At 39.9% G+C, this 20,615-nt stretch overlaps 1 protein-coding gene across 4 annotated transcripts in view; it reads right to left on the reverse strand.

Moving 5' to 3' along the window:
* The window catches only part of pigg (phosphatidylinositol glycan anchor biosynthesis class G (EMM blood group)), a 142,674-nt gene that overhangs the window by 94,551 nt on the left and 27,508 nt on the right, over positions 1-20,615 (reverse strand). For all 4 annotated transcript variants that reach the window (XM_061252011.1, XM_061252010.1, XM_061252012.1 and 1 more), the window contains one exon: positions 12,124-12,312. In XM_061252011.1, coding sequence (XP_061107995.1) covers positions 12,124-12,312 — 189 coding nt within the window. The remainder of the gene's footprint in view (positions 1-12,123; positions 12,313-20,615) is intronic.

A 20,615-nucleotide genomic window follows, 5' to 3' on the forward strand; every position in this document is an offset into this window, starting at 1 on the left:
TAAGTCAGGCGTAGGGTAACGGGGTAGATGAGAAATGACGGTAATCTCCGTGCAGATAAAGCTCCTTTTGTATACCTGTGTAGGCCCTTCTTTTCTGGTTTGTGGATGCACTGTAATCTGCATAAAAATGCAGTGTTCTTCCAGCGTCTTGTATTGGAAAGAAAGGCGTCTATGTCTTGATATCGGACAACTTTGAAAATTAGTTTTTTACGGCATCATTGTTGGATCGTGAGCTAAATATCCTATGGGCCCTTTCAATTTGAATCGGTGCAATGCCAAGCGATGGTATCCATTTTCGAAGCATTCTGTGCAGAAATTCAATCGCATTATCCCCTTCTCTACCAGATGCTAACCCCACTACCCTAATATTGTTGCGTCTTTCTCGGTCTTCTAGTTCCGTCATTTTCTGACTGAGTTTGTCAAGTTGTATATCGTGATCCGCCATTTCACGTTTCAGGCCCCTCGTTTCGGACTTACAGTCCACCTTGCCCACTAAGGCTTGAACCGCTGTTGAAACTGCACATGTGACAGCTATCTCCATTTGCTCTTGTTTTTTAGCAAGCGCTTGTGTAATAACATTAGCAATGCTATCTTCATAGTAGGTAGGCCAAACCTTCGTTTTTCTGCCTATCCGCCACCTTCTTTGGATATTATCTTGAGAAAAACGTATTTAAAGAAAAAAAGAATCAGATTAAAATACAAATTGAAGAATTTGGGCAGGAGCCTTAGAGTCTTCCAGCCATTGTGTGGGTGGTGTATTTTGCATTTCTTCTGCATCTTCATCTCTGAAAATAAAATAAAAACAAAGACATAGATTAAAAATTGTGATAGTTACATCATATACAAAAAAAGCCTCTTTACCGACTATCCTACTTCTAAAACAAAACTGCAGAGGTATTATTTCTAGATGTAAATGGTTAGAATCATTCATAAATTCAGAAGAGTGGGAACTTACAAAAGCGCATTACTGACTATTCAGACGAACACAGAAAGAAGTTGCAATATAGCACACGTATTTACCAGTATGATCGTGAGAAATAAACTTGCTCTTGGAGTTTAGTAAAGTAAATGTTTCTACTATTTCCCCGAATGTAGATACAGTATGCTAATATCGATTGTGTGAGGACACCCAGTTTTACAATTCTGGCTATGGCACGACACATGAAGTATGAATTATTTTGAGATGCAATGGTAAAGAGTGTGGGAATTTACAAACGTGCATATTACTGAATATTCCAATGAAGCTGGAGAAGTTGCAGTATACACGCAAGAAATTTACTTACTCATGAAGTTCATTCCCGCTGGATCCTTTCGCTGTTCAAAATGACATCTCTTTGTCCGTGTCAGCTTCAGTGTTAGTACCTGTTCACACAACCTACTGTCTGTCTCCCACAAGGCTGCAAAACCTGAAGTCCAGTCATTCGTTCCATTTTCCGTAATGAAACGTGATGAAAAATATTTACCTCAAAAGAAGTGAATATCCTATGTTTCTGTATGTCATTTTATTGTGCTTTACAGTAGTTCTCGCACATGGTATCTCCCCCTCCCTTGTAAATATATATTATCTATTTACCACATATATTTTTGTGCACACAAAACAGCATTAGCTCATGAAGGCTTTGCTCATTCCTAATGACATTTGGTAGACTTACGCAAAACTTGATTCTGTGAAAGCACTAGGTGGCGCTATTGCAATCAAAAATGTCTAAATGCCTAAATCTCTTGAACCATTTGACCAATCATTTAGACATTTTGTAGACTCCATCTAAGAGTCCCTAAGGGTCTTTCCAAGGAAGAAAAGCTGGCATTTCAAAGGTTTAGAAACGGCCGATCATCATGAAACTTGGTGGCTATATTGAGCTCTAGACTTGCTCGGAATATCTTAAATTTGGAATCAGTCAGCCATTAGGGGGCGATATTGTAAATATGCAGATTGAAAAGAGTGTATCATTGACTGTGATTCATGAAAAATTTTATACTATACATAATTTGATGTCATTACCCCAGCCAAACAACTTTGCCTCAAGAAGAACATTGTCAGCCATTTAGATTTTCTGCTATTTTGACTTATTTGCAAAACCTACTTTTGTAAACTAGTCTCTGGGTTTTTGACCCACCTTCACCAGTTAGGTCTTAAATCTATATAGTCTGATATGCAATAATAATGAAAATGATTTTGACTTTTCATTACAAAATGGTCACCATCAATAAATGTTGGACGTGGCAAATTTGACTAAAACAACTAACTCATGAACGCTTTTTCATTTTTTGTAGCTTATATCTTCTTGTCTGAAAGGTTGTTCTGAATGAAATATAATGTCAATGGTGTGAAAAAGCAAATTTGTTGTTGCTTGCAAATTATGCAAATTTCCTTAATTAATAATTTTATTGTGCAATGCACATCACCTTGCCAGGCATGTCATTCTGAATGACACAAAATTTGAATGGTGTTTATTGATTAAGAAATGTAGAAAATGGAGAGGTTTTTCTGTCCAAACTGTGAAGCTGCATTAATCCTATTTTTAGGCTGCTTTAAGGCCTATACTGCCAGTTTGGACTTTAAGGACTTTAAACTAAAAACTAAAAAACTGAAAAACTGTTCAAGCTGATGACCCTTACAGTTACTATTAGAATAGCACTAACTGGCCAGTTTGTGGCACTACAGCATGCAGTCAAATACTCACCATTGAAATGGTCATAAGGTCATTCATTCAACAGCTACAAATCCAAGTGTTCTGGACACTCTACTTTTCTCAGATTCCATACTCCAACACATACTACTACTCATTAACAACAACAGCAAAAACATGACAACACTGCATTCTACATACAAACAATTCATTTTTCACAACCAAAGACACATATACCATTTACTACACAATATCAACACACTACATTTTCACCACTAGCAAGTTTTACACTAAACAACATCTTCTGAGTAATGTACTCTATGTGATATGTACTCTACTTTCACATTTCTCACTCACTAAACACATTGAACACTTCCACAAACGTTGCTTATATTGCTGTTCTGTCACACTGATGCCTTGGTTAATGGCATGGTCTGTTGGAACATCTTGGTCTGTGATTGCAGTGTCATGCTGCTTGGACCCCGGGAATTGCTGCTCGCAGATATATTTGTGATTATTTTTATGATCTTCTCGACCTGTTGCTGTATAAGGATAGCTGCATGGAGAGGGAGTTTGAGACAGAGCAGTAGGGGAGGAAGACAGGCGGATGGAATTGCAAATAAAAAAGTGTTGTATGGTAAGCAACACCTCTTAAGACCCAGAATGTTATGGTTTCCATGTGTCCTTTTGGAGTCTCCAAACAGCCTAGATATAGATTAGAAAAACAATGCAGAATGTCCAGTGTTGTGACTTGACTCCATTGAGTCTCTAAGCACACAAGCCACAGCTGCAACAATCTACAAAACCAGCCAAAAGCAGAAAAAATAAAATAAAACTTCCACCTCTCATTTTGTTTCAGTCATATGGAGTAATTCTGACTCTTGGTAATTTAAAGGGTTCAAGAACAGTAACAATTTTATTCTGGGTATGTCATTTGTAAAGCTTGTTTCAAGAAAAGGGGCGATACTTAAGGGGTTAAAGAATTCATGCGTTTCTTTGTCATTGGTGTTGCCTATTATGTAAACAACATTAAATGTTAAATTAAAAAATATATCATTACAACCTGAATATATAGAGTAGTAGAATGATAAGACCAAAAAAGATATTTGGTTATTTACATTTTCCATAATCTATGTCAAGGCAGTTTTCCAAAAAAGGCATTTGGAGACTCCAAAAGTATGCAAGATAAATATGAGGTATAAAATGCTGCATTTTACAAAAACATTTTACGAAACTACACAACGTTTTAATCTGAAAAAAAGTGTTTGCACTTCCCCTGACCTGTCACCCTCCCCTATCTCTCTGTCCCAAACTCCCTCTCCTTGCAGCTATCCTCAGACAGCAACAGTTCAAGAAGATCATAAGAAATAAGTACAGTAAACACAATACCATCATGTATACTAATATATTCACTGAGGACAAACACATTCTATAATTTCCCATGGTATTTATTATTCAAAAGCAAACAGGCTCCTTATTTATAAGCATATTGAATTTTTTTTTTTTTTTTTTTTTACATTTTAGTCATTTGGCAGATGCTTTTCATCCAAAGCAATTTACAAGTGTATAGGCTCTTCCACAGGTTAAAGCATCAAATCCATAACCACAAAACGCATGAAGGGCTGTTCTAAACAAAAACACAGTCATTTTAAGTGCAAATTTTTTTTTTTGGGTTAGACAAGAAGGATATCGTAAGGGGGGGTAGGAAATAGTTTGAAAAGGTGTGTTTTTGTGTTGAAATAAAGGGAGGGATTCTGCTGTCCTGACAGTGGTAGGCAAGTCATTCTACCACCGAGGAAACAGAACGGAAAACCGGTGTGAACGTGCAGCTCGACTACCAGGTGCTCATAGTGAGGGAACCACAAGGTGACCAGAGCTGGCAGACCGGAGTGGTCTTGCTGGGGAGTAGGGAGCGATTAAAGACTGTCGGTAAAGTGGGGCAGTCCCCTTAGCAGCCTGAAATGCCAACACTAGGGTCTTGAATCGGATGTGTGTGGCAATAGGAAGCCAGTGGAGGCCATTTTAATAAATTCCATCAAGGCATTCCTAAGATATCGCATTAACAAGAATGTGAGTATTAAAAGTTGGTTGAGCATTAAAAATGTTGAAGCAGTGCTGTAATTTTTCAACCACCAGAAAATACAAATTACAAAATACTATTCTATTTAAAATATGTGTTTCAAAAATGAAATAAATAAATAAATAGATAAAAATAAATAAATAAATAGATAAAAATACACACGCACACGCACACGCACACGCACACGCACACGCACACGCACACGCACACGCACACGCACAGTGCATCCGGAAAGTATTCACAGCGTTTCACTTTCCCCACATTTTGTTCTGTTACAGCCTTATTCCAAAATGTAATAAATGGAATAAATAATGACAACATGAAATTAATTTAATTTTAGAATAAAAAAACTAAGAAATCACATGTCCATAAGTATTCACAGCCTTTGCTCAATACTTGATGCACCTTTGGCAGCAATTACAGCCTCAAGTCTTTTTGAATATGATGCCACAAGCTTGGCACACCTATCTTTGGGCAGTTTCACCCATTCCTCTTTGCAGCACCTCTCAAGCTCCATCAGGTTGGATGGGGAGCGTCGGTGCACAGCCATTTTCAGATCTCTCCAGAGATGTTCAATCGGATTCAAGTCTGGGCTCTGGCTGGGCCACTCAAGGACATTCACAGAGTTGTCGTGAAGCCACTCCTTTGATATCTTGGCTGTGTGCTTAGGGTCGTTGTCCTGCTGAAAGATGAACCGTCGTCCCAGTCTGAGGTCAAGAGTGCTCTGGAGCAGGTTTTCATCCAGGATGTCTCTGTACATTGCTGCATTCATCTTTCCCCCAATCCTGACTAGTCTCCCAGTTCCTGCCGCTGAAAAACATCCCCACAGCATGATGCTGCCACCACCATGCTCGACTGTAGGGATGGTATTGGCCAGGTGCTGAGCGGTGCCTGGTTTCCTCCAAACATGACGCCTGGCATTCACGCCAAAGAGTTCAATCTTTGTCTCATCAGACCAGAGAATTTTGTTTCTCATGGCCTGAGAGTCCTTCAGGTGCCTTTTGGCAAACTCCAGGCAGGCTGCCATGTGCCATTTACTAAGGAGTGGCTTCCGTCTGGCCACTCTACCATACAGGCCTGATTGGTGGATTGCTGCAGAGATGGTTGTCCTTCTGGAAGGTTCTCCTCTCTCCACAGAGGAACGCTGGAGCTCTGGCAGAGTGACCATCGGGTTCTTGGTCACCTCCCTGACTAAGGCCCTTCTCCCCTGATTGCTCAGTTTAGACGGGCGGCCAGCTCTAGGAAGAGTCCTGGTGGTTCAGAACTTCTTCCATTTACAGATGATGGAGGCCACTGTGCTCATTGGGGCCGTCAAAGCAGCAGAAATGTTTCTGTACCCTTCCCCAGATTTGTGCCTCGAGACAATCCTCGGAGTCTCGGAGGTCTACAGACAATTCCTTTGACTTCATGCTTGGTTTGTGCTCTGACATGCACTGTTGTCAACTGTTAGACCTTATATAGACAGGTGTGTGCCTTTCCAAATCATGTCCAATCAACTGAATTTACCACAGTTGGACTCCAATTAAGCTGCAGAAACATCTCAAGGTTGATCAGTGGAAACAGGATGCACCTGAGCTCAATTTTGAGCTTCATGGCAAAGGCTGTGAATACTTATGTACATGTGATTTCTTAGTTTATTTTTAATAAATTCTCAATAAATCTCAAAAAAACTTCTTTCGTGTGTAGAATTTTGAGGAAAAAAAATGAATTCCATTTTGGAATAAGGCTGTAACATAACAAAATGTGGGAAAAGTGAAGCGCTGTGAATACTTTCCGGATGCACTGTATATCAGAAATATTGAGATTGAGATTCAAATACTAATAATAATAATAATTCATTTGAGTGCCAATTTCTAACACACCTCTTTTTCAATTGGCCATATGACCTTAAAATAGATTTGCGCAACTTAAGTAAACATACATCACTGATGTACAAGGACTAGTTCCAGGGGCTTTCAGTTTCTTATATTGTCTCTCAATCCCAAACCCTTCACGTTATATTTTGTTGCACAACCTTTAGAGGCACTGCAATAAAATGTTTTCTGCAGCTCTCGATGAGATTTCTGCATCTGTTAACAGGTATTCTGGCCAAGTTTTCTGAGCAAACCACTCCAGCTGTCTCAGTTTGATGGGTACTTCTCCAGACTGCAAGTTTCAGCTCTTTCCAGAGATGTTTGATAGGATTCAGATCAGAACACCACTTCAGAATAGTCAAATGTTTTGACTTATCCATTCTTGGGAGCTTTTAGCTGTGTTTTTTGGGTCATTATCCTGTTGGAAGTCCCATGACCTGCAACTGAGACAGCTTTCTGACACTGGGCAGTAGGTTTCTTTCAAAAGTGGAGTTCTCCTGGCTATTCCTTCATGAAGCCTACTTTCGCTCAAAAAGCGACAGATGTTGTGATCAGAAACTGATGTACCTTCACCTTGGAGGTCAGCTTGTATCACTTTGGCAGTTATCCTTGGCTCTTTTTCTACCATTCGCACTATCCTTCTGTTCTATCTGCGGTCAATTTTTTTGCGGCCACACCCAGGGAGGAGAAAAAATATCTTCTTTCCAAGAAGAAAAAAATAGCTTTTGTAGTCTGACACAAATTACCCAAAACCAATGTAAATACTCTCAAATGCAAGGTGACAGTATCACGTTTGATGCAGACATGTGCCATTCAATGCAACCTCAGGTCTGAGAACAATGGAGCTTCCACAGAAGAGAGGGATGAATGTCAGTGAAAATAGATCAAATTCAGATGATAATACTTTCCCATCATTAGAGGAAGAGGAAGAGGAGGAGGAGGAGGAGGAGGAGGAGGAGGAGGATGAGGTGGTGGAGGATATCCAGACAATTGGCCCACTGGTTCTCATTGCAGATGGCAGGCAAGTTACTTTACTTTTGCAGGTATTCCGTTAATTACATGAAAAAACTAGAGCGTAATAACCCCCTCACGGTTGTATGCATCCGCCAACCAATCAAGTTGCAGTTTACATCCCTGTCTGTCCAGCAACTAACTTCTAAACTTAACGAATCCATAAGTAGAACTTAATGTATTTTTATTATTTTGATAAATTTCATTAAAGAATTCATGTGCCGTTTTTGTCATTTGTGTTACCTATAATGTAAAAATTGCACACGTTTAAACAACATTGTATCATTTGCACAATCATTTTTTTCTGTCAAACCAACAACCATTGAAGATTACTCAAACAAAAAGTGTTTGATACCAGCTCAAAATATCAACTTATGATTACATCACCAATCAACAAACAAAATAACCCAAGACAGTTCTCAGCAACAGTGGTAAGCAAAACATAGTCACAGTGAAGTTTATCTTTTGGATATACAATGTCATCACTTCATACTTTTATCCTATTAGACATTTGTGTGAGATTTTGTCATAATTTCTAACAAAGAAACTTATTTTGTGGGGTGACAGCGACCTTGACATTTGACCACCAAATTCTAAGCAGTTCAACCTTGAGTCCAAGTGGACGTTTGTGCGGAATTTGAAGAAATTCCTTCAAGACATTCACCTCACGTGCACAAGAATGGGATGGATGGACGGATGGATGGACAGACGGATGGACAACCCAAAAACATAATGCCTCTGGCCGCAGCTGTCAGTTAGTTCCTTGATGCTAAACGCTAGAAGAGGGCATATTGATAACTGATCGCAATCGCTAAACTGCCAAGTGGATCACGGAGAACTGGTCAACTGTGCTAGCATCATTAAAAAAAAGATGTTTGAGAAGTAATGACTGCGGCTCCACTGTAGCCATCAGTTAATGTGCGATCGCAGTGTCAAAGTTAGAGAATCGCCGAGGTTCATTTCTCAATGATTGAGGTGCTCGTTCATTCCCATATAGCGAATTGATTTTAATTAGAAATGTAGTTGTTCTGCTTGTGTTTTCTTATTTAACAAAAGATAAAGTGGGTGGCTATTCACATCGGCTATATGATTGTGCATGTGCTAAAGGTGTGGTGAACGTGCACACCTCTAACACATTTGCTCTCTGCCAAAACTTTTTTTTCTGTATCACCCGAACGATTGTCTGTACATTGACAAACTAGCTGATGTTGATCATGATGGAAGGCTATGCAATAAAATAAATTGATGTTTTTTGTGACTGATCTTACATGTGGACTAGGCCAGTTTTTGTGATGCTCAGCACCTTTCCATTGTTTGTGATGACATTTAAGTCACTTATTTATTTGTGGGAGCCACATGAAAAATATGGATCAAATCTATCATTTTCAGTAACTTTTAGGTCTTATAGTGCTAGTACCCCAGTTTTTTCTTTGGTCCGTGTCCACCTTTCAATGGATATGCCCTAGTGGTCCTGGTCTGCAAATGGCAGATCTAGAACAAACTCTAGACCTTTTGGTAGCTTTCTTGTGCATGAATCAATGATGTTACAACACAGAGTTGGCCTAAAATGGCCTAAAAGTAATGTCAGTCAGCGGCTCAGCTGTTTCTTGGCTAACTGTGTGTTGTTGCCTATATCACAAGGGCTGTAATTCCACCCAATATGGATGTATGCATTTTCATATTTATGTTGCATTTATGTCTCATTCATTTCAAATGAAGTACAGAGCCAAAACAAGAAACTGTGTCACTGTCAAAATTACTCCCATACCATCTCTTCTGTGCTATCCCATTTACTTCCTGCGATGAACATCCAGCAGTAAATGCATTTTTTTAAAGGATTAAAAGGATTCCTGAAAAAAATTTTCATGGCAATGTCAAACCAGTAAAGTAAAGCATGGTCATTTGGAATTGATTCTCATACTCAATTGATTCAGAAATGTATTTCCAGGCTGGTATAAATAATATCACCATTTGTTACCTCATGGTTTGATGATAGTAATGTTTTACTGTCGGGTAGCACTAATTCAGCTCTGAAAGGCCTACAAAGAATGCAGCTGCTAGGGTTCTGATTAGAACTAAAAAGTGAGAGTAAGAAATATCAGTCCAGTGCTCAAAACCCTTCGTTGGCTGCCTATTAAATTTAGAATTGATTATAAGACTGTGTTGTTGCTCCAGAAATTCTCAGTGAGCTACTCATTCCTTACTCTCCTCCAAGATTACTTTGTTCTGAAGATACTGGCTAAGTATAGTCCCCTCAAAGAGTATTGGAACAGCAAGGTAAATTCTTTTGTTTTTGCTAAACACTGAAGACGATTGAGTGTGAGATGTACATGAGATGAATTTCAGCTTTTATTTCCTGGTATTTTTAAATAGATTTGTTATAGATATGTTATATAGAACATATCACCTTTTGTAGCAGACCCAATTTTTAGCAAAAAGGTGTTTCTTGTTTTCCAGATGTGTCCTGTTAACAGATGTGATTGGTTAAACAATAAATAGTTCTGAATGTCTACATTTGGTTTTAGCGCCCCCGAAACGATATTAAGTGTTATTTACTTTCATTTACTTAAATAAGTGACAATCAGCTAAGGTGTAATAAAGTATCACAAAGATGTGAAAATACAAAATAGGAGTTTCCATAGAGGTTTACCTAAATTACTACAATAATGAATAATGAATACAAAATGACAGCCTCTCTCTCTTCTTCCCTACCTATCTAAACCTCTGGAACGTGTGGGTCTGCGCCCAACTATCAACTTATCTTCCCCAAAACAATCTTCACAACCCCAACCAGCCCAGCTTCAAGAGTGGCCACTCCACTGAGACCGCCCTACTCGCGGTCACTGAGGCAATCCACTCTGCTAGAGCCAAATCCCTCTCCTCTGTCCTCATCTTCCTTGACCTGTAGGCTGCCTTCGATATAGTCAACCATGAGATTCTGCTCTCATCGCTGACTGGGATGGGTGTCACAGGATCTGCACTTGCATGGTTTTCTTCCTATCTCTCTGGTCGTTCCTACCACGTGACTTGGAGGGGCTCAGTCTCTGACCCATACCCCATACAAACTGGAGTCCTGCAAGGCTCAGTTATTGGTCCTCTCCTCTACTCTCTATACACTATGTCTCTTGGTTCTGTTATCTCTTCCCATGGCTTTTCTTACCATTCTTATGCCGATGACACTCAACTCTTTCTTTCCTTCCCTCCCAATACCCAGGTCACCACACAGATCTCTGCCTGCTTGGTTGATATCTCTGTGTGGATGACTTCCCACCACCTGAAGCTTAACCTGGGAAAGACTGAGCTTCACTACATCCCTGCTAAGTCCTCTCCGACAATCAACCTCTCACTGATTGTCGAGGAATTTGGCCAAGAATCTTGGGGTGACTCTTGATAACCACCTCACCCTTGCTCCACATATATCCTCCACTGCCAGAACCTGCAGGTTCTTCCTCTATAATATATGCTATATCCGTCATCTCCTGACGGAGAAAGCCACCCAGCTCAGTGGTGGAATGACTTGCCAACCACTGTCAGGACAGCAGAATCCCTCCCCATATTTCGATGCAACCTTTTCAGAATACACCTTAGTCCTCACTCCTGATTTCCTCCCAACCCCTTCTGATATCCCTCTGGATTAACCCTAACCCTTAATTAATAAATGAATAAATAGCACTCACGATGACTGTTGTCTTTTGTTTAGAACAGCTCATCATGCGTATTTTACTAGCTAAGGATGTGATGCTTTTAACCTGTGGAAAAACCTATGCCCTTTTTAAGTCGCTTTGGATTAAAAGCGTCTGCCAAATGACTAAAATGTAAAATGTAATGTTAATGTAATCAATATTATACAACTGATAGGTCCGGTGCATTGTTTCTATTGGTCACTTTGTGTTCCAGCTGTGCCAATATCCACGATATACGCACGGCTAAATGGAATGTTCACACTTTTAATAGTACTCCGCATTTCTAGATCACCATTATCTACTTTGTAACAGAAGTAACGTCACATCATCATCTCGCCGCTAGTAGCCCACCAAAGTAAAACAAAATGAGTTATTTTAAAGTGTCGTTTGACCTTCTCAGGACGATAGGAGTAGGAACTAATAAAAATACAACAAAGGGAACATCCTCGGATCAAAATACCAGAAGGACTACTCCTGACGGTATGAGTTATTTCAATAACTACAGGTCTTCTATATAATCCAGATAAATGTCTACAACAAAGACAAATTACTTGTGTGTCAGTGTCGTCAAGTGTAATGTAAACTAGCAATCTAACTAGCTAACGTTAGTGCAGTGGGGATCGTGGCCAGGAACAAGTTCAGATAAAACTTAGCCCTGATGTCCCCGGTTGGCCGAAGGACATGCCCAGGTTCAAAACCTTGGTTTTGGCCCATCCAACCATTTCTGGAGCCTTAATCCCCAGATACACATTGTCAGTTATTTCTCAACTATTCATATTTTAAATGTCCAACAAAGTCAGAATGGTTGTATTATATGTAATACTTTTGTATGGCTGAGACTGAAAAAAAAACATCTAATTGGTTACCCGGGAGGTGAGAGAGGAGTGGATCTTCTTCAGGATGTCATCCATCTCCAGGAGTTTGGGGCCAATGAGGGAGCTGTGTGGGCCACTCAAGTGTCCAATATGGTCCAGGCCCAGGTAGTGGAGGATCAGGATGTCCCAGTCATCTCTGTTCAAGGTGCTGTCCAAGTGGCGTGTCACATTTTTGTCCACCTGGGGCCAAAATTATGCAGATTAGATTTTGTTATAAGAATGTGATCAGGTGATCATAGGCTCATTTTTAAAAGTTGGCTATTAGTGCTGATCTTCTGACGGTTTTGAATTGAGTGAAGTTTACATAGGGACATGGGAAATATTCATTCATTCATTCATTATCCTAACCCGCTTATCCTGAACAGGGTCGCAGGGGGGCTGGAGCCTATCCCAGCAAAAGGCAGGAATACACTCTGGACACGTCGCCAGTCCATCGCAGGGCACACACACCATTCACTCACACCTTTGGGCAATTTAGACTCTCCAATCAGCCTAACCTGCATGTCTTTGGACTGTGGGAGGAAACTGGAGTACCCGGAGGAAACCCACGCAAACACAGGGAGAACATGCAAACCGGCCGACGGGGATTCGAACCCAGGACCTTCTTGCTGTGAGGCGGCAGTGCTACCCACTGCACCATCCGTGCTGCCACATGGGAAATATGTTCCTTGTAAAATAGTTAAGTAGGCTTGCTACAGATAATTTGCAAAGAACGCAAGAGAAAAGTGTCATTTCATCTCAAGATAGCAGAAAAAAAAGCCAAATAAAAACTGTCATACTAGCAGCACTGGAATGATGCAAAATCATGTCAAAAAATAAACACGACAGTAACTTGACTAGGACACGCAAGGTCGGTGGTTCTAATCCCAGTGTAGCCACAATAAGATCCGCACAGCCGTTGGGCCCTTGAGCAAGGCCCTTAACCCTGCATTGCTCCAGGGGAGGATTGTCTCCTGCTTAGTCTAATCAACTGTACGTCGCTCTGGATAAGAGCGTCTGCCAAATGCCAATAAAGTAATGTACTACCGCTCTTAAACTAGCCAGCTAGCAAGCAAACTATAAATCTGGAACGGCTGTTAATTTATAAGTTAACTGGAAGTTAACTGGTTGAAGCTGGGCCGCACAACATAGCCGATATCTTGCTTTTATAAACCATGATGACTACTTTGGTAGTTAGTAGAGGTAGGGGAAAACATTGCTACAGTATTGTACCGCAATACTTTTTCCTGTGATACAGTATCGATACAGTGGCTGCAAGTATCAATATTTTATCTAAATATAGATTTTATTTATATTATGTCATTTTTGTAATGTTTTTAATGCAGGGTGTGAGGTGACAAACCACCATCCATAGAGCTCATTAAAATTATATAGCGGCAAGTTTCTTCATGGATTATCCCATTTATAGGCTACTATAGTTGTGAATCCTTAAACTTGTAAAACGATGAGAACAGTTATTTTTGTAACAGGATCAAAAGTAAGTAAGGTTATCAATGTCCCCAGCAACATATCAGAGCCTGGCTAAATCTGCAAAGAAACTGTCATCCCTTAATAAACATTAGTTTAAAAGTACAATAGGTAAGATTTTTTTATATGAATTTTGTGTTAAAACATTGTTACAAGACCATTGGAAATCCCGTCTTATCATTAAGAAAGACTCACTAACATGAAATCCTTGTCTTTAAATTCGGGGTTTCAAAATATGCTGTTGACCAAAATATGCTGTTGGCACTCTGTACCAAAACACCATATAGCTGTACAATAATCCAAGCTCATTGGTTGAAAAATTTAACCTATAGCTATCTAATGAATACATGAAGCAAGAGTGTTGCAGAACTTTATCTGCAGGTTTAACACTTGGCTACGACATTTTTGTAGGAGACAGGGATACAGGTTTTGGGGGAATTGAGAGGTGAGACTTATCATGGGAGACTTCAATTACGCAAATATTAACTTGAACTTGGAGACCGGACACAGAAAAAGTAAATAGGAATTTTTAGATGTTATAAATGACAATTGAATTTAATGCATTTTTTTGGACACATCATGTCAGTTGCATGTGATGACTGCGTTTGCGTTAGAAACGATAAACTGATATGATGACCAGAAAGCAAGCCATTTTGAAGCTTAGAAGAGAGGGGAAATCAATCAGAGCCATTGCACAAGCATTGGGGATAGCTTGTACAACAACTTCGAATGTCCTGAAAAAGAAAGAAACCGCTTATGCAATGAGCAACAGACATCAAACAGGTCAACCAGGGAAACCAACAGCAATTGATGACAGAAACATTGTGAGAGCCGTGAAGAGAAACCACAGAAAATCAGTCAGTGTCATCACAAACAAACTCCACAGGGCAGGGTTGAAGGCATCTCAATCAACCGTTCAAAGAAGACTTAGAGAGCAGATACAAAGGCTATACCACAAGATTCAAACCACTCATCAGTAGTAAGAATTGGAAGGCGTGATTACAATTTGCAAAGAAAGGCCAAAGTGTGGAGAAAGAAGGGATCTGCTCATGATCCAAAACATACAACCTCATCTTTGAAGCATGGTGTCATTGCTTGGGCTTGGCATGGCTGCTTCTGGAGTGGGCTCACTAATATTTATTAATGAGTAACTCATGACAGTAGCAGCAGGATGAATTCAGAAGTCTACAAAAACATTCTGTCTGCCAACTTACGGAGAAATGAATCCAAACTAATTAGGAGGAACTTCATCATGCAGTAAGACAATGACCAAAAACCCACTGCCAACACAATAAAGGACTTCATTAGGGAGAAAAAGTGGAAGGTTTTAGACTTAAACCCAAGTGAGCATGTATTTCACCTCCTCATACCAAAGGTTCTATGTTCTAAGCTGTTTAACACATCTAGGTGTAAATACCAGGAAATAAAAGCTGAAATTCTGAACTTCTGAATCTTTTTATCTCAACCCCAAATGTATTCAATGAATTGCAAAAACAAAGGAATTGGCCTTGTTGTTTCAATACCTGAAAGGAGAGTTGTATAAGAAAGGGGACCATACTAATCTAGGAACTGTCAGGCCTGTCAGTCTAACTAAAATACTGTCCGATCTATGTCTCGGATAATCTATCCGAGACAAACTAGAATTATTTCTTGAAATTAATAACATTCAAAGGGACAGCCAGCATGGTTATCGTAACCTTTTGGCATTCTTTGAGGAAGCTACCAAGTGTTTTCATGACAGCAGGGCTTATGGTATTGTAAATCTAGCATTTGAGAAGGTACCACATGACCAACTCATTATCAAAATGAGGACGGTAGGAATTATATGAACCATTTCAAAATGGCTTCCAAATTGGCTACAGGAAAGGACACAAGTAGTAACAGGGGCCTTATCCGAGCAGGGTATTGTGGGAAGTGGAGTCCCACATGGATCGGTGCTGGGGCCACTGCTCTTCCTCATTTGTGATTCTTCAGGGTGAGATCAGTTAGCAGAACGAGAGGGCACAAAACAGATTTTAGGAAGTATTTTTTCACACAGCGAGTGGTCTATGTGTGGAATGTATTGTACTGGAGCCAGAAACACAGGGGGTTTTCAAGATACGGTGTTAGATTCTATTTAGCTTTTAGGCAAACTAAGCAGTAAGTAGGAAAAGGTGAGCATTGCTGGGCTGAATGGCCTTTTCTCGCGATCACAGCATTTTATATAATGCTAAGATTGCTAAAGCTACACAAGTTAGTGCTTTAAAGCTAGCAATGAAGTCAAAACATTTTTTTTTCCGAAATATTCAATATTTGTGACTTGAGTCATCCAGCCACTTCATGATTGTTGTACTGTGAAACCATGCACATGCCTATATAATGTCTTGAACGGCATTATATAGGCATAACGGCATTATGTATTGCCCCCTTCCTGGAGTGTTTCTGATCTGTTGTAAAGGAGTTTGGGGACTTACAATGATGAAAATTATTCCTGAGCCTACTAGTCACTTTGTGATTACCGCTTAATGATGTCCCAAGCATCATCGATTTTGTGGTCATTCTGAAATTAAAAAATGAAATTGGCAAGATATTTTACAAATTATTAGCCCCATTATTATTGGAATCAATGCTATTTTGCAGCAATCTTTAAAATACTAAAAACTATTTTGATTGTTTTCTAAATGTGAAAAGTGTCAGTTATGTGATATTTTTTCTGACTTTCAATATTATGAGAATGTGCATTAACAGTGATGATGAAAGAAGTGTAGTGTATATGAGGGATTTTGTTATTTTGTTACATGTCATATCCATAACACTGGAATTGCCCATACCCCTTTGGAAAGGTATTTTAATCTGCTAAAACCCTGAGGTAGGTCAGAGGTAGCACAGGCAAGGCAGGCAATTTCCTGGAGCCCCAAGCTTTGAAGGGGCCCTTAAAGGGATCCTGCTAAGGCTGATCACATAGTCCTACGCCAAGGCCAAATTTGGGAGCCCCAATGAAACATCCATTGGCCGGTGTAGTGTGTAGCCTACTTCGGAAATCCCCCTAGACGGGGCCCTATATCATTTACTGGTTTGGTTGAATTACAATGTGGCTGTTAAAATGAAAAGGATTTAAGAACAATAGGAAAAGAGGAAGCAGGACAGTGGAAAGTAGAGCGAATGATGATGAAGAGATTAAGAACTACATTCACGATCGGTATGGATTGTCGCCGATAATATCAAATGTATTTGAAATTTCCCCAACAAGTCACAACTAACTGCATCATCTGGCGCAAGGGGTTGCACCGCACATTGGGCCTCATTTATCAATATTTTCAGAAATCCGTATGCAAATGTATGTGTGATCGGCTTTTTAAAGAGATAGTCGAAACATACACATACCATACCAGCCTCTGCTTAAACCAGTTTTATCACAATTTAAAATGCATTAAACTGTATAAACCTTGTTATTTAAATATCTTGGTATGTACTGGGGTTCATGATCATGACTATATTAACAAGTGCTCCAGTACCTATAGAATTTTTCATATTATGAAAAAAATAAAGACCCACCATATTTAAAAATGCTTGGGATCAATTCCAACATAAATTTCACCACATGCAGTACCATGTAATTCCAATGGAGGGAAGAAGGGTGAAACTGATGTAGGACTAGATGCCATGCCTTTTTGGTGGGTGCTCTTTATTTCTTGTTAAATATGAAAAATTCTACAGGCCCTGGAGCATTTTTATGAAATGTATTTATGTTACTGAGCTAGCTAGTTTGCTAAACCCATCACGATTAGTTTAATATTTCCACAAGCTGCTGCCTTCCAGGATTCACTGAGGGAGTATACATTGGGCAGGAGGAATGCATTGGAAAATCATAGGAGATGTCGTTATCTGGAGTCCCACCGGAGGGTGAAAGGAATAGCCTATAGCTATGTTTTCCTGTTGCAGAGAGCCAGAAGGAGGTGTCACACGCCTTAAACAAAGTGATTATGCGCCATGCTTCAAATCTTCTAATAAAGCTGTAAATGTAAATAGTAATGAAACCTAATGCTGTATTGCATTAATTAATCAGGATTGCCGGAATGAAACGTCACCCATTTTAATGTTGAATCATGTGCCGTTTTTATGTGAAATTAATAATTATAATAACCAATTGGCATATTAAAAGAATTTTACCAGTCTAAATAAAATTTATATTATATTATATATATATATATATTTATGAATAAATTATGGTTTTTGTGTGTATGCAAGGGCAATTCCTTCCATTTTCATAAAAACTTTGTACAAGACACGTAGCTTATGCGCTCCGTCTCAGCATACAGTGTCATGATGGCGCTCCCCGATAACAGTGTGGTGGGGAAGCAAACAAGAGAACAGTTTTTTTTTTTTTTTATGGGTTTCATATTTGGCTCAAGCAAATAAAGTAATCCTGCCTTAGAGCGGGGAGCAAAAATTAGGGCACCCCTACTTGAAATGTCTGTTACAATTAATGATCGAATGCAAACCTGAACTCTAAATGGTACAGAGTTAGACATGAGACCGCTCTGCAAATTTTAAAGCACGATTGCAAACAGATATGCAAACGTTGGTTTGTGGACTGCCTATTGTAAGTGGACAAGTTGTCAGTCAATTTTGAATCAAAGCTAACGTCAGTCACTTGAATTGACAATATTCCCATGTCAAACAAGGGCTAGCCAAAAAACTTGAAACTTAATAAATTGCAGCTCTCCAATTTGTAACGTCAGTCACGATGGACCCAAATGTAGAATGGCAGACCAAGGTGCAGGACTTGCCCACTTCCAACTCAAAACTAAACAAAAAAAAGACCCTATTTTATCTAGGTGAAGCGGGAGCGGGACATCCCTGCTTCCCCTGACCCATGCATATTAATTATCTAGAATATCTTTTTTTGTATATTACTTACAACGCATCCCTTTTTAAGGTTTTAGGGACATTAACCCTCTCCTAGTGAGCATTATGGTGACATTGAATATTAAGGACTACTTTTGGGAGTGACAGCTATAGCAGTTAATTAAATGTTTGTGATCACTACGTGGAGAGACTAGATCAGCCAGTAATTACACCAAGATATGAAGACAGCAGTGGCACTCTAACTTCCACACGTTTCTGGTATGGGCTGTTCCAGAATCCCCAAAATAGTGGCTGTAGGTGAATGAACCATGAATGAGATCTAGAATCTCAATAGTATGAGGTGCCAGTGTGAAGTTTGGTAGGCCACGCCCATGGACACACACACACACACACACACACACACACACACACACACACACACACACACACACACACACACACACACACACACACACACACACACACACACACACACACACACACACACACACACACACACACACACACACACACACACACCCAGTTCCTGCTCCTTATCTGCAGCCCACTGTGAGCTGGCCCTTTCACATTTCATCTTTCCCCAATTAGCTTAATCGGAACAATGGGCAATCCTCACTAGGCATGAGTTGGCTAATTTCTGGAATTTCTTGCACATTAAGATTTTCCCTTTCTTAGACAGCCACACCCCCACCTCCCTTACTGGATCTGTCCTTCCTAATAAGTGTACACCCGACTAGATTATATTCATCCCCATCTTCATCCCAAAGCCATGTCTCCGTAATCCCGACCACGTCATAGCCCCCACTAATAATAACAGCCTCAAGTTCCAAATACTTCTAGCATTTAAAGACATTTCAGACTGCACACTGGCTCTTTAAAGGACATACCATGTAGTTCTTGGAACTCTTCCAATTGTGAACTATGCAATCGGCCAGCAAACTGGCCCTCCAGAGCAAGATCCTTGACAAACGAACAGGTAAAGGAAAACGCTTACCAGAAGAGCGATCATTCTGCACCCCTAGCATAGTTTAGGCCACATTTGACATATTCAGGAATTTGATTCTGGTATTATCAAAATTTTGACTGGATAGTGATTTCACAGGGGAGGTGTAAATCCTCCCCTGAGAAATGGTTGCGCGCAAGCCATGTATCTGAAGCTCGTGCTGGGTGGCATAATAACCAATGTTTTTATTGCCGGCAGCTTGTCTCCTGCTTAGTTTAACCAGCCGTAAGTCGCTCAGCCAAATAACATTTAATGTAACACATAACATAAACAATAGTGTGTCATTCCATCACTTCCTGTTTCACCAGAGCATGAAAATGTGGCAACACACATCGTTGCCACATTCGTCCCCTCGTCATCCATCAACAGTTTCTGAATTATTTAAACTTTCTAGTTTACCTACTAGTTTAGTACATCAAAGTTATAGGCCAGCGGCCAATGGGCATGCCCCTGTAGCCAGGTTCCTCCTGAGATTTCTTCCGAGTTTTTTCTTAGCACTGTTTGAGGGTTTTTCTCCTACTAGGGAGCCGCTTAATTTGGGGCTTAGGCCTGATATGTTTGATTCCCTTCTGTGTTTTTGTGAGATCTGAAGATCTCAAAAAATTTAATTGATATTTTCATGGGGCAGTGCATGTTTGAGAGAGGGAGAGAGAGGGAGAGGGAGAGAGAAGGATGGAGAGGGAGGGAGGGGGGGGCAGGCAATGGACTGAATCATTTTTTTAAATAACCTGTGACAGCACGCGATTTCAAAAGCTAGTCCATACCTTGCTGACTGAACCATCTTAGATAAATTGCAAACTGAACATATATAAACTTGTTTACACTCTGGACACTGAGTGTGCCATCCTAACTGGATTTCACTAAATGAAGCATGTAGCTAATGAATACTGTCAACAAACTGAGGAGAGCTAGATCAGAAGAGGAGAGCTAGAGCCATATAACACTGCCTGCCTTACGTTATATCTCTTGCTGTTGTGGTCATGCATTCGTAACATTATTAGATTTTAGAACAGACCCTTTTCATAAAATGTTGTTTGCCTACCTCTTAGCTTTTCTCCTTCTTTGGAGAAATAAATAATCACTTTAATTTTAACACAATAATCTTCTTTGTCTGCTCTTTCACTCAGAAAGTTTCCTTTGGCTGGCGACTTGAGCTAATTTAGGT

This window comes from Conger conger, chromosome 8, assembly GCF_963514075.1.
Source record: "Conger conger chromosome 8, fConCon1.1, whole genome shotgun sequence".
Classification (NCBI taxonomy): domain Eukaryota; kingdom Metazoa; phylum Chordata; class Actinopteri; order Anguilliformes; family Congridae; genus Conger; species Conger conger.